The sequence below is a fragment of the Mustela lutreola genome, chromosome 12 (genome assembly GCF_030435805.1).
Source record: "Mustela lutreola isolate mMusLut2 chromosome 12, mMusLut2.pri, whole genome shotgun sequence".
Lineage (NCBI taxonomy): Eukaryota > Metazoa > Chordata > Mammalia > Carnivora > Mustelidae > Mustela > Mustela lutreola.
The window spans coordinates 36,125,066-36,138,486 of NC_081301.1; the positions used below are offsets into that span (position 1 = coordinate 36,125,066).

At 38.7% G+C, this 13,421-nt stretch overlaps 1 protein-coding gene across 1 annotated transcript in view; it reads right to left on the bottom strand.

The window, feature by feature from the left end:
- The window catches only part of LOC131812640 (phospholipid-transporting ATPase FetA-like), a 115,570-nt gene that overhangs the window by 38,119 nt on the left and 64,030 nt on the right, over nucleotides 1-13,421 (bottom strand). Inside the window, exons 8-12 of the mRNA XM_059142437.1 lie at nucleotides 10,004-10,076; nucleotides 9,560-9,630; nucleotides 8,397-8,479; nucleotides 6,527-6,685; nucleotides 3,981-4,069 (exon numbers count right to left, since the gene is read on the bottom strand). Of these exons, the coding sequence (XP_058998420.1) occupies nucleotides 3,981-4,069; nucleotides 6,527-6,685; nucleotides 8,397-8,479; nucleotides 9,560-9,630; nucleotides 10,004-10,076 (475 nt within the window). The remainder of the gene's footprint in view (nucleotides 1-3,980; nucleotides 4,070-6,526; nucleotides 6,686-8,396; nucleotides 8,480-9,559; nucleotides 9,631-10,003; nucleotides 10,077-13,421) is intronic.

Sequence of the window (13,421 nt, forward strand, 5' to 3'; positions counted from 1 at the left end):
CAAGAATATAGAGATGAATATGACCTAATTTCTACCTTAGAGTTCATAATTTGGTAGCTCAGATACTCATTTATTTTCTTCATCAACTCAACAAAGAATAGTAAAGCTCTGTTATGTATCAGGCATAGTTCTAGGGACTAAAGATGAAGTAGTAAAAACAAAACAAAAAAAAGGACAATGTCTTTACTCTCAAAGAGTTTACACTGCTGTAGAGATAGGTGACCAAGAGATAGGAAGTTAAAAAAAATTAACTAGTGCTAAGTGCTATGATGAAAATAAAACAGGTTAACAGAATAAAGAAGGTCTTGGTGGGAGTGACTACTTTAGACAGAAAAGAGGCTTCTTTGAAAAGGTAGCATTGAACTATGAACAAGAAGCAAGCCATGCAAAGATCTGGGGCAGGCCTTGACAGCAAGGGTAAAAGTCTTAAGATAGTAACGGGTTTGTTTTTTCACTTGATTTGTAGTTTTCCTGGGTATAGATTTCTGGGTCAAAATAACTTTCATTAAGAAATTAGAAGGGATGATCCTACTAATTTCTAGGACCCAGTTGTATGAGTAGGAAATCTGGTACCAACCTAATTCTCAATTTTTGGTTGGTATCTTATTCTTATCCTTGTGAAGATTTTGAGGGACTTCTCTATACCTTTGAAGCTCTAAGATTCAGGATGCTTATTGGACACTTTAGATCTGAAACTCATATCCTTTTTGAATTTTAGGAAATATTTTTCTATTATTTCTTGACAATGTTGTCCCCTCCATTTTCTCTTCCTGATACTCCTGGTAGATGAATTTGGGGGCTACTGGTTTGGCTTTCTATTAAAAAGAAGTATTTATCTAATACATTTTATCTTTTTATTAGAGAGTTCTTTGACTCTTTATTTCAGTCCTTTTATTGGCTTTTTAAAATTTCAGCTATTTTTACTTCTCGAAATTCTTTTCTATTGCTCTTAGATTGCTTTTTTCTTTTTCCATTTTTTAGCAACCCTATTCTTCTTTATTTATGCAGTTGTGTCTTCTAAGAATAGTAATAAGAGTTTTTGGAAGTTCTTTTCTTTTTTTCTGAATTGTGTCTTTTCTGGGGTCAGTTATTCCATTTATTCCTCCTTATCCTTTTCTTTTGTGTTCCTGGTTTCCTTATAGTCTACTTACAAATATGAGTAAAAGAGCAGTTTAATCGTTATAGATTGGCTTGGTTTCTTTTGGTTAATTTTGTTTCCCCAGTAGGCCACTCTCCTGAATGGGAACATGGAAGCATGTGTTTTGTGTAGGTAGGCAGGAAGTATTATTGACGGAGCTCACCTTCAGGTGCACAAGGAACATGCAAGCACATTTAAGCCCCATAACTACCTACCTACCTGCCTGCCTACATGAATTATGCTATTTATTTATTTGAGAGAGAACAAGAGAGTGGTGCACATGTGTTGGGGAGGAGCAAAGGGAGAGAAAGAGAATCCCAAACAGACTCCCTGCTAGGTGAGAAGCCTGCTGCAGAGCTTGATCCCAGGATCCATGAGATCATGACCTGAGCCAAAATCACAACCAACTGAACCACCCAGGTACCCTGCCCCTTGAATTTAAAATAAAATGAGTTTTACTCGAAAGTGATGTGATACCCATATTAGAAGCACTAGTACTCTGAGAAAGGTTGTAAATTTCCTTAGAAAGCAGTTCTCTTGTCTGAGACTGGAAGGCAAATACATTTGTTATTGCTATATACATGCTACAGGGGTGGCAGGGTGGTACAGAGGATCAATTGTTGCCCACGTTGTTTTATGGGCAGTTTTAAAATTAACTATCTCAATCATTATCCCACCTACCACTTCTGTTCTCCATACCTGCTGATGCGAGCTTGGAGCTATTACCAAGTTCTATCAAGAAGAATGCATTTGCACTGAAGCTTTTAATACTCTGGTTTATCTATCAGTATCATCGATCTAGTTTCTGCCTTCCAAAAACTCAACACCTTGGGTCTGCTGATGGTTCATCTCCTGTCAGGGCTGTTAGGTATTTACTTCGCATTTGTACTTCTTTACAGTCATTTCATTAAGCTTCTCAATGTTCTTCTTAAACTGGATGCCCAAAACTGGACGCAGTAGCCCAGATAATATTTCATACTTTCTGAAGGAAAGGTTGCATGAACGACCATAGAAATATAGGAATTTATAGCAACTACTCTGCCAGCTTAGCTGCCCCCAGCATTTCCACTGACTCTCTGTTGCCTCTATTTTGTGAGAATCTGAGCAGAGAACTACATTCTCTCTCTCTGAAGACCCTCACCGCAGGTACCTCAATACTCCTGCTCTAATCTGCACTGGAGTTCTCTAGGCTTGCTATTCACCTATCTTCCTAGGACTCCCTTTCACTTGTCCCCATGTTTTTGGGCTTCTACAATCTTTCTTCTTCGTTTACTTTCTTGTTTTGCTTAAGTATACATACTAGGAGCTTCCTAAGAGGAGAGACATGATGAATGAATAAAATTTTTTGAGGTTTTACAATATGGATATTTCTTTATACTTGAATTTTATCAACAGTTTCCCTAGATTTAGAATTACAGGTTACAAGTAATTTTCTCACACACCTTTGAAGGCATTGAGATTTATCTTCTGCTGTTGCTGTTGAGAAGGTTAATGGTATTCTAATTTTTGATCCTCGTATATGACCGTTTATTCTTCTCCGGAAGCTTATGGGGTTTGCTTTTTAGTTTTAAAATTTCTTCATATGTGACTATCTGCCTTTTAAACAGGACTTGTCCCTCTAACAGATATCAAGTATTGTCACTGACCTTCAGATAGGTAAATAAGTAGGTGAACCTTCCTGGGCATATGGGAGACATCTTGTTTTGAAAATATTTTAGTCTAGGCTAAATGACCTAACTTAGTACCTAAAAATACATGTTCCTAATACTGTCAGAGGCGTATTTACCTATGTCATCTTCCTGAATTCTCAAATGTGATTGTCTTCCTCATCAAGAAAACAAGAAATGTCATTTTGTTTCAATTGCTGCAAGCTATGCAGACAGTAGAAAGAAAAAGAGTGTATACTAGCTTCTGGTCTCAAAGCTGAATGAACTTTCCTAATTGTCTTAAACCCCATTTACTAAATCCAGAAGATTTAGGGGAAAAAAACAGTGATATTTCCCATAATTAATAAGGGAGAAGAGGCAGTTTATAATTCAGATATTAATGAGAGATATAGAGAAAGAAAAGACATTTTTGAATTTCCAGTCTAAGCAATAGAGTAAAAATAAAAATGAAAAGTCATTAAATTAAGTAGAGGCACCACTGAAATTGCTGTTATTGCAAACAAGTCTATATCTAATAAGAATGAAGGTAACTTGTATAGGGTAGCACAGAAATAAATCTTTAATTTAAGTTTCTGTTACCAAAGCTATTATTGTCTGTTGAGTGTTTTTCAAATTTCATTTCTTAGCAGCAGAATCTATTTTCCAACTGAAATTTTACAGAGCAGATAAATATCAAGCTGCTTTTCTTGAAGTACAATATCAGGATGAGGGGGCCAGAACAAAACTCACTTGATCTTTTCAATCCTCCCTAGGACAGACCTTACACTCCTCTAAGGAAACAGTTTGAAAATCATCTTGTGTTAAGTAAGGTGTTCTATTAGTCTAAGTAAAGTTTTCTTAAAGTGCTCATGAGTAATACAGGCTATGAGGAGATAAAAATGTGTCAGTGTCTAAAGCAGGGTCCTTGATCCATTCCAGAATCACTAATCAGAGCATGAAATCTTAAACAAATTGTGACTGTCATCTACAACAGAGGTGTAAACTAGAGAGAGACTCCCTTGTCAACCAGCTCTGTTCTTTCCTGCTTCTGGCATTAGGAAATAGCATACCCAAAACTGCTTGAGTTTTTCAAACAACTAAAGTTAGTGGGAAATGCCAGCTACTGCCATGGAAGGAAGGAAAGCATGTCTATTTGTAAAGAAGCAAAAAAAAAAAAAAAAATGTCTTTAACTTACCCAGAGCACGAGGACATTTAAGAGATGGTCCATGTGTGTCCGCTTAAAGGTAGACTTTCCACAGTTCTGCATTAATTTGGTGTCTGGTCCTAAGTGAAACAGGGAGACCAGCTCTTAGAATCATTGAATATCTCAGAGGATTGAAAATGGATTGAAATATACACTTATGATCACCTAATCAAACCTCTCACCAATGGCAGGGGGTAATATAGGTCTGGAGAAAGGCTTGCAGTTGGTGCCAATAACTAAAAAAATGCACATTTTGTTTCTAAGGATTATCCCAACTATTTCTGCAAGTACATCAATGTTGACCCCTTTTTTTTTGCAGCACCTTAGTCTAATCTTCCATAGATGGGTTAAGTCAGAATAGGAGCCCCAGGGTTTTTTGTTTTGTTTTGTTTTTTAAGTTTTAATTTCAATTCCAATAACTTAACAAGCAGTGTTATATTAATTTCAGGTGTACAATACAGTAATTCAACACCAGAAGCCACAAACGTATCATCATCGTCGTCTGGTTTATTTAGCTTAGAAAAGAGATTTTTTGATAAGGAGCTTTCCACCTTCTTTTGACGAAACCCTCTACTGGGCCAGGCTCTATTTCAAGTTTCTAATTGGGAAAGGAAGAACAGAAAAGGCAATGGCAGTGATTTCTTCTGAGGTGGAAGCTTTTCTGGGGCTGAGAAAGACTGTATTTCTTCACAACAGGCAGATGGTAAGTAGAAGTAAAGAGTTTTAGTGGCCAGTGGGACTACAGTTGGGTATTACTGACCAGAAATATGGCTGTACATAAAATGTAAGAGGTTTGGAAGAAAGTATAAGCAGCAATTTCTCTGGTTTTTACCACCTGATTGTTATTTTTACATGTACTCTAATGAAGGAATTTCATTAATGTTTATAGATGAGGGAGCTTGAACTTCCCTAATAATGTGGGCAGACACTGAGAATACAGGGCATAAGCTAAGGCATTTCATGAAGGGCCTGAAGTCATGAGGAGTTTGTCTCAGAGGCTGGAAGCTACAAGGGACAGGATCTTCCAAGGGTCCTTAGAAAGAATGACCCTACCTCATGTTTCAAGAAGGATGTGGAGATCACGGTAGAACCTGGGAATCATGTAGTAGGAACAGCAACTAAATTCTGAACTTCAAGATGTTCTTCTTTTTTTTTTTTCTTTTTTTTAAAAAAGATTTTCTTTATTTATTTGACAGAGACAGAGAGAGAGAAATCACAAGTAGGCAGAGAAGCAGGCAGAAGGGGAGGGAGAAGCAGGCCCCCTGCTGAACAGAGAGCCTGATGCGGGGCTTGATCCCAGGACCCCAAGATCATGACCTGAGCCAAAGGCAGAGGCCCAACCCACTGAGCCACCCAGGCACCCCTTCAAGATGTTCTTAAGTGGTATCAGTTCTCCTTTGCTCTCAGTTTCCCAAAGCTCCAAGAGACTTTTCACTAACATTTAAACGAAGAGTTAATTTCTGGTTTGCGCTAAATTTGTGCTGGTTGGCAGCCTCACTGCCATTGCTTTAGAGAGAAACCCTTTGCTGAAAAAATGAGCTGTTTCTGAATGGCGATGTGTAGGAGTAGCTGCTGAAGTACAGTGAAGAAAATAAGTGTACGTCAAATCTTTTGAGTTTGGAGTTAGTCACCCTAGAAGCTGTCACTATAACTCAAGAACTAATGAAAAAAGTTCCACCAAGGCCTCCCTAGAATCTCAAGCTTCTCTCTAGGGTTTGGATCTCATTATTTTCTGTAAAAGTGAGACATCTAAGATCCCCCTGTCTAAGGGTGAATTCTTTAGAAGGGGAGCTATGAGTTGAATATTCACCATGGTAAATCTTCCTTGATGCTTTCTTCAGTGTTCCCCATCCTTTAACTATGGTTGTCGTCATCAATGCCCATTGTCACCAATGCCCATCATCCCTAAGGGCACAGTGTGGCGCAGAAACTTCCTCCATCTTTCCAAACACATTAAAATCCACCAAAAACCCTTCACCAGGTATAAGGGATTATGGTTCTAAATGACATCTGAGGAGGGGCCACTGCTAATGATTCACATGTGCCTTTTCTGTGGCTTGAATCCTCACATTTTGTATTCTTCTCCATAGTGAGCACCATGTGTATTCTCTCCCGGGAGTAATCCACATATATACACTCTTCTTTCATATGTTCCCCTCTCACATGGTAATTCCATGTGTACTCTTTCTATATGTTAACCTTCTCCTGTGTCCAGATATGATTAGAAAGACTCATAAGTACCTTATGGTATTAGAACACAAAGACTTCCTTTAAAAAGGCAGAGCTGATAATGTTGGCAGCTCATTTCTTGGCGGGGGGATGTCTTTTTTTTTTCTTTTTCTAAGAAGAAAGGTTTTTCTTAAATATTCCATCCTCTAGTCTACCCATTTATCTACCTCCCTTTCTGTTTGTCTCAAAGCCATGGTGTATGTACATCTGAGTCCCATATTTACATCCTGGAAACTGAGTGCTCATAAATTGGTCATGAATGGAGTATAGCAGGTTGGGGGTCTGACTATGACTCTCAGGAGACGTACCAGTGTAAATCACCAAGCCATAGCACCAATCTGTATTCCTGATGATGCAGCCTCGGAGTAGCAGCTTGTCATGGTCCAGGGTGTAGTTTTTTCCCTTAAAAGTCAATATTCCTGTGAATTTGTCCAACTTGTTATTGGGAGACTCACACCTTACTTTTCCTGAAGAAAAATGAAGGAGTAAGAGTCCAGGCTCTGTAATCTTAGGCCTTTCCTAACAGTAGGCTTAACAGAAAAGAGGAAAGAATACCTCTCTTTCAAAATACATACACATCTTTTCCTATCCTCTCTCTGCTGCTGCCCACTTCTCACCAGCTTCCTTTAGAAAGGCAGACAAAGATTTCTGGGCACCAAAGAAGAGTAATTCTGTATGGGACATGGGTCATCCAAAGAAAGAAAACCCCACATGATACCTTATCACCATCAGTACTGACAGATCATATGATCTCTGAATCTGAAGAAATTAAAAACTACTTAAAGCAAATGTAGTATTTTTATCAAAGTGGAAATAATTTTTTTTCCTGATTACTAAAGTAATATATGTCTTTTGTAAATACATATACAATACTAAGGAGGAGAAAGGAGAAAGTAAAATTGCCTGGAGATAAGTGCTATTAATCTTTTGAAGTACATCCTTCCAAGTTTTCTATAGATGTACTTGTAAACATATATGCTTCCAAAAACAAGCTTATGTTATTTATTTATTTATTTATTTATTTAAGATTTTATTTTTTTACTTGACAGACAGAGATCACAAGTAGGCAGAGAGAGAGAGACAGAGGAGGAAGCAGGCTCCCTGCTGAACAGAGAGCCTGATGTGGGGCTCAATCCCAGGAACCTAAGATCTTGACCTGGGCTGAAGGCAGAGGCTTTAACCCACTCAATCCCAGGACCCTGAAATCATGACCTGGGCTGAAGGCAGAGGCTTTAACCCACTGAGCCACCCAGGCGCCCCAATAAGCTTACGTTATATACACTATGCAGAGTTGACTTAAATAGTTTTTTTTTCACTTAATGATATGTTCTGAATATTTTTTCCATGTAAAAAATATCAACTTGCCCAGGAAAACAACATGTGTTGGAGAGGTTGTGGAGAAAGGGGAACCCTCTTACACTGTTGGTGGGAATGTAAGTTGGTGCAGCCTCTTTGGAGAACAGTGTGGAGATTCTTATTTTTATTAAAAATAGAACTTCCCTATGACCCTGCCATTGCACTCTTGGGTATTTACCCCAAAGATACAGATGTAGTGAAAAGAAGGGCCATCTGTATCCCAATGTTTATAGCAGCAATGGCCATGGTTGCCAAACTGTGGAAAGAACCAAGATGCCCTTCAACAGATGAATGGATAAGGAAGATGTGGTCCATATACACTATGAAGTATTGTGCCTCCATCAGAAAGGACGAATACCCAACTTTTGTAGCAACATGGACGGGACTGGAAGAGATTATGCTGAGTGAAATAAGTCAAGCAGAGAGAGTCAATTATCATATGGTTTCACTTATTTGTGGAGCATAACAAAAAGCATGGAAGACATGGGGAGTTAGAGAGAAGGGGGTTGGGGTAAATTGGAAGGTGAGGTGAATCATGAGAGACTATGGACTCTGAAAAACAATCTGAGGGGTTTGAAGTGGCGGGGGTGTGGGAGGTCGGGGTACCAGGTGGTGGGTATTATAGAGGGCACGGATTGCATGGAGCACTGGGTGTGGTGAAAAAATAATGATACTGTTATGCTTAAAATAAATAAATGAAAAAAAATCAACTTGCATATTGTTCTTAGTAAGTTATGAAGTTAGTTAAGTTACTGTACTTTATTTAACTAGTCCTCTACTGATAAACATGTTGGGGGGGGGCAAACCTACTTCCTAACTCACCATCAAAAGAAGACAGCAGCCCCAGGTTATCTTCCAAGTTACTGGTAACTGAGATGGACTGCTTCACTTTCAGGTTGGTTTCACTAAAGCAAATGGCACAGAGTCACCAGAGCACAGGACACATGCACAACAGCAGCAGGGGTCCAGTTTCTCCTACTTCGTCATGGGATTTTAGAATATAAATGCCAGTAAAGCTTGGATTACAGGTTTGAGCTGTAAGATCACATCTACTGTTCTCTCTCAAGGTCAGTATTGAGGTAGATGGCTCCACAAGGTAGCCAAGTGTTAGCCCACTCAGTCCCCTCTCCCTGCTCTCATTCCCTGCAACACACCACCTCTACTTCAACCAATCCATGAAATCTTCCCGGTCAGGTGCTCTTGATCAAGCTGAAGGGACATCACAAAACAACGTGAAGGTGGCACCTGCTTCCTTCAAGAATAAGGAGCAGGTCTTGGTAAGACTGCTGCACACATTTCCAAGTAAACATACTCCTCACTTCATAAATAGTTATAGGACACATGAAGGAATCCCAGTTAACCATTTGTTGATACAGGAATTGCATAGAGATAGAAACAAAAATGGAAGCCACATTTCAAAAACCTTGTGAGCACCAAGAGGAATAGTTGTAAGAATGCAATCGATAGAAAACCCTATAGGACAAGCTCTCTGAAGATGGCCTCTATCTTCCTAAGACCTTAGCTTTTGCATATTAATTAATCTCTACCTTAAATCCTTTATAGAACACGGTATTTTATCAGTAAATAATTGCCCCCATGCTCATCCTCCCCACCCCCTTAACTCCCACTGGAAACTTCGGAACTCTTAAAAAAAAAATTCTGAAATTTTACAGTTCTATTCACCTCTTTCTTATCACTCAGCTTTACTGAATATAGCCAGAGTGTCTCCAGTTTAGAGATTGAGAATATAGAGTTTATTTGTTCAGATTCTGCATCCAGTGGATGCTTGATTATTGCTGTTAAGAGCTCAGTCTTAGACTTGAGGTCCCAAGGGCCTGGCCTCCTCTTTTTGCTTATCTGGATATTTCTAGCATCTTTTGCACTTCCATCTGAGAATAAAATTCATTCTCTGTATCATGCTCTCCCTCAGTGAGATATTAAGGTGGCTCAGTTGTCTTAAATGACTATCAGGAAGGAACACTTACCCATCCAGTTCTGCTGTTTCTATATATGTCAGACCATAGGGCTCACTGCTAGAGAGTAATAGCACATCAGCCTGTGGTCAGAAAAGTCAGAGAAGGTAAGGAAAGCAGGAAGGCAGACTTTTAATATTACAGTGTGACAAAAAGCAATTACCTCATGAACAGATATTCATCCTAAAAATTTTATAGATACTTGGTTTGTTCTCTTTGTCTAGGACCCACTGCTGCTACCACACACAGCCCCTCCTGAAACAAGTCATTCTTTATCTGTAGCTATGGTGAGAGACAGACAGAAACGGGCTTCTTACCACAGGAACTGTTAATCTCTGGATGCAAAGTGAGGCAGACAGAGGTCACCAAAAGCAGGGGCCACAGCAGTGCTAAAAGGGTTCCTTTGTACTCACTCAAGTCAAAAAAGAAAAAGCCACAGCCCAAAGAGGTACTCACCGTGACAGGCTGATTATTTTTTAGTTTTATTATATCTCCCACTTGAATATTCATCCATTTGTCTTCCTTTATCCTGTAAGAAAATGGGCCCTGAATGCCTGCTCTGAGAATTTCTCCACAGTTCTGCTTTGACAATCAAGAAAAGAAATAAAAAAGAGAAAGAAAAAAGCTGAGATGAAGTCAAGACTTATAGGAGAACCAAACTGGTTTGTGATGAATCCTTGCTATAATCAAGAATGGGACCCATTTCTCTTGACTTCAGGTTATAATGATTTTCTAAAACTCTATGGCACTTGTAGTCATATGCACACATAATTATTCTTTCACTAAAAGGAATGTGCATATTGTAAATATGTATATATGCATATGGTAAAAAATAGTTCAACTAATACAGAAGTATATAAAAGGAAAAAGTCTCCTCTCTCCCCTGATTTTCGTTCTGCTTTTCAAGGTAGCAACTGCAATTTTTTTTTTTTAAAGATTTTATTTATTTATTTGACAGAGAGAAATCACAAGTAGACAGAGAGGCAGGCAGAGAGAGAGAGGGAAACAGGCTCCCTGCTGAGCAGAGAGCCCAATGCGGGACTCGATCCCAGGACCCTGAGATCATGACCCGAGCCGAAAGCAGCGGCTTAACCCACTGAGCCACCCAGGCACCCGCAACTGCAATTTTTTGTTTTCCTTTCTAGAAAATATCAATCCAGTAATACAACATATACATTTAAAAGTTACACACTAGATACATAATTTGCTACACTTTGCATTTTTTATGTCTTGCAGAGCACTTATAGAAGATGTGCCTCACTATTTTTTTTGGCTCACTATTTTTGATAAAAATGTATTCTATCATACAGCTGTACCAATTTTATTTACTTATGTTAAAAATTGGATTGTTTTATTTTTTATTATTTTTTAAAGATTTTATTTATTTATTTGACATACAGAGAGAGGAATCACAAGTAGGCAGAGAGGCAGGCAAAGAGAGAGGGGGAAGCAGGCTCTCTGCTGAGCAGAGCCCGATGCAGAACTCCATCCCAGGACGCTGAGATCATGACCTGAGCCGAAGGCAGAGGCTTAACCCACTGAGCCACCCAGGAGCCCTATTTTTTAAAAAAAATTTTTAAAGATTTTATTTATTTATTTGACAGAGAGAGAGATCAGGAGAGGGAACACAAGCAGGGGGAGTGGGAGAGGGAGAAGTAGGCCTCCCACTGAGCAGGGAGCCTGATGTGGACCCTGGGATCATGACCTGAGCTGAAGGCAGCTGCTTAACAACTGACCCACCCAGACGCCCCTGGATTACTTTTAAAAAAAAAAATTCAAGTTAGTTAACAAATAGTGTATTATTCATTTCAGGGTAGAGTTTAGTGATTCATCAGTTGCATATAATGCTCAGAGCTCATTATATCAAGTTTCCTTAAAATTGGATTATTCTTGACCCCTCAAATCCTCACTTCCTACAAAAGGCAGATGGCAGTAGGAGCAGATTCTACGGTAGTAACTGGCTCTCTCCCCTTCCCTTTTTTGTATCTCAATTTCCCTAAATGCATAGAGGCCCTAAATCTTTCTGAGAAAGAACTAAGCAAGATAGACATAGTGCCATGAACATTTTGGAAATATGAGCTATCTCTTTGCAACAATTTTGTTATGCTAAGCACTCAAAGATGTGGCAAAGAGAAGGCATACCTGGATGCCATTGCTTGTTTCACCTTCAAATGAAGCCTTGTTATCTGTAGGCATGACATACATCACAACTTTGCCAGACACACAAAGGCATGGGTTTTCTCAGAATGCCTTTTCTGGGAAGATAGCTTCTTTAAGAAGGGCCAAACTTCTTTTATCCAAAAAAAAAAAAAAAAAAATCTTTTATATAAATTCACTCTTTCTTTTAGACAATTTTCTTCCAGTTCCTGGGTTACATTTCTTTAAATCTTTTTACAAATTCAATTTTCTCTGCCTGTTATTATTTTTAATAAGATTATTTATTTATTTTTGTGGGGGAAGGGCAGAGGGAGAGGGAGAGAAAGTTTTATGCACTCTCACAACCCTGAGACCGTGAACAGAGCCAAAACCAAGAGCTGGAGGCCCAACCAACTTTGCCACCCCTCCCTGCATGATACAATACAAATGTAAGACTTTGTTGTAAAACCACTATTTATACATCCTCCTTCCCTTGGTTTCAAGTGTCATCTTTACGCAGATAAAATCCTATACCTTTACTTATTTTTGTTACTAATTTTCGAATCTGCTTTATAGTTTTGTAAGGGAGTAGCTACAAGACTTGCAGAAAAACATCTGAATAACTGTTTTGCTTTGTTTTGATGCCACATTCACTTTTGCTAGTTCTCTGGCATTCTATCTGCCATGATTTTCACCAGTAAAATGTGGCAAGAAGAGGTACACCATTTGGGCTTCTCCAAAAGATTTAACAGCTTATATTTTATTACATAGGAGCTTCAAACTATTACCATTTTTTCCCCTGGACATTATAACAATCATGTGTCCCAAATTTAGGAGAAGGAAAGATACTGCCTTCTGGTTTAAAATATTAAATCCTGTTATGCCATAAGAATACTTTCCGGGCATTGCATTCTAACTTTTGGTTTAGAAAACACAACCCGAGAGCTAGAGAAGGCAGGGGTTTGACTCCAGAAGAGACCATTCACATTACAGTCTCTTTTTTTGGTGAATGGTACCTCCTGAAGTTCTGTGACATAATGGTACCTTTTCTACTATCAGCATTTAGAAATGCTAGATATGCTAAGGCAAACATTCTTTCAAAAGTAAGGCTACGCTTACCACAAAGTAAGGAACTAGGAGAAACAAAACGTTACAAAACAAGGATCTCAAATCCAAAAGTCAGCATGTTCTAAAGCTGTTCTTGCTCTGAGTAAAGGAAGGAATCGCCAATCTTAATAATTAGTGACTTGAATTTTAATTTAGCCCACTGAGGGACAGGCCATGAAGCCTTAGGATCTTGAGAGGCAATGAGTTGGAACTAAGAACCCCTCATAAAGCCAGGACTCTGAAAGGGCAACACCTCTAGAGAAAGGGTAGTCTAAAAAAAAAAATCAAACCACTGGCAAGAAAGTTTGTCTATCTTACTCTGGAGGGTTGAGCGTCAGACAGTAGAGAACTCCCCCCTTAAGAATGTATAGCCTAATGAGGTATGGGATTCAAATTTATAACTCCTCAAATTGGTCTCAGTAGGTGATATCCTTGAGTTATGTGGCAGAAGCAAACACATAACCCTCAAAAGGGATACAACCTCAACTCAGAAGATTTAGAATTCTTATAAAGAAAATTCTACTAATAATGTGCTTGTAACCAAAATTATTGAGAAATGAAAATGGCAGAAATCACAACTTGCAAAACAGACAAATTTTTAAATAGCAGTTCTATTCAAAACTATGTATTC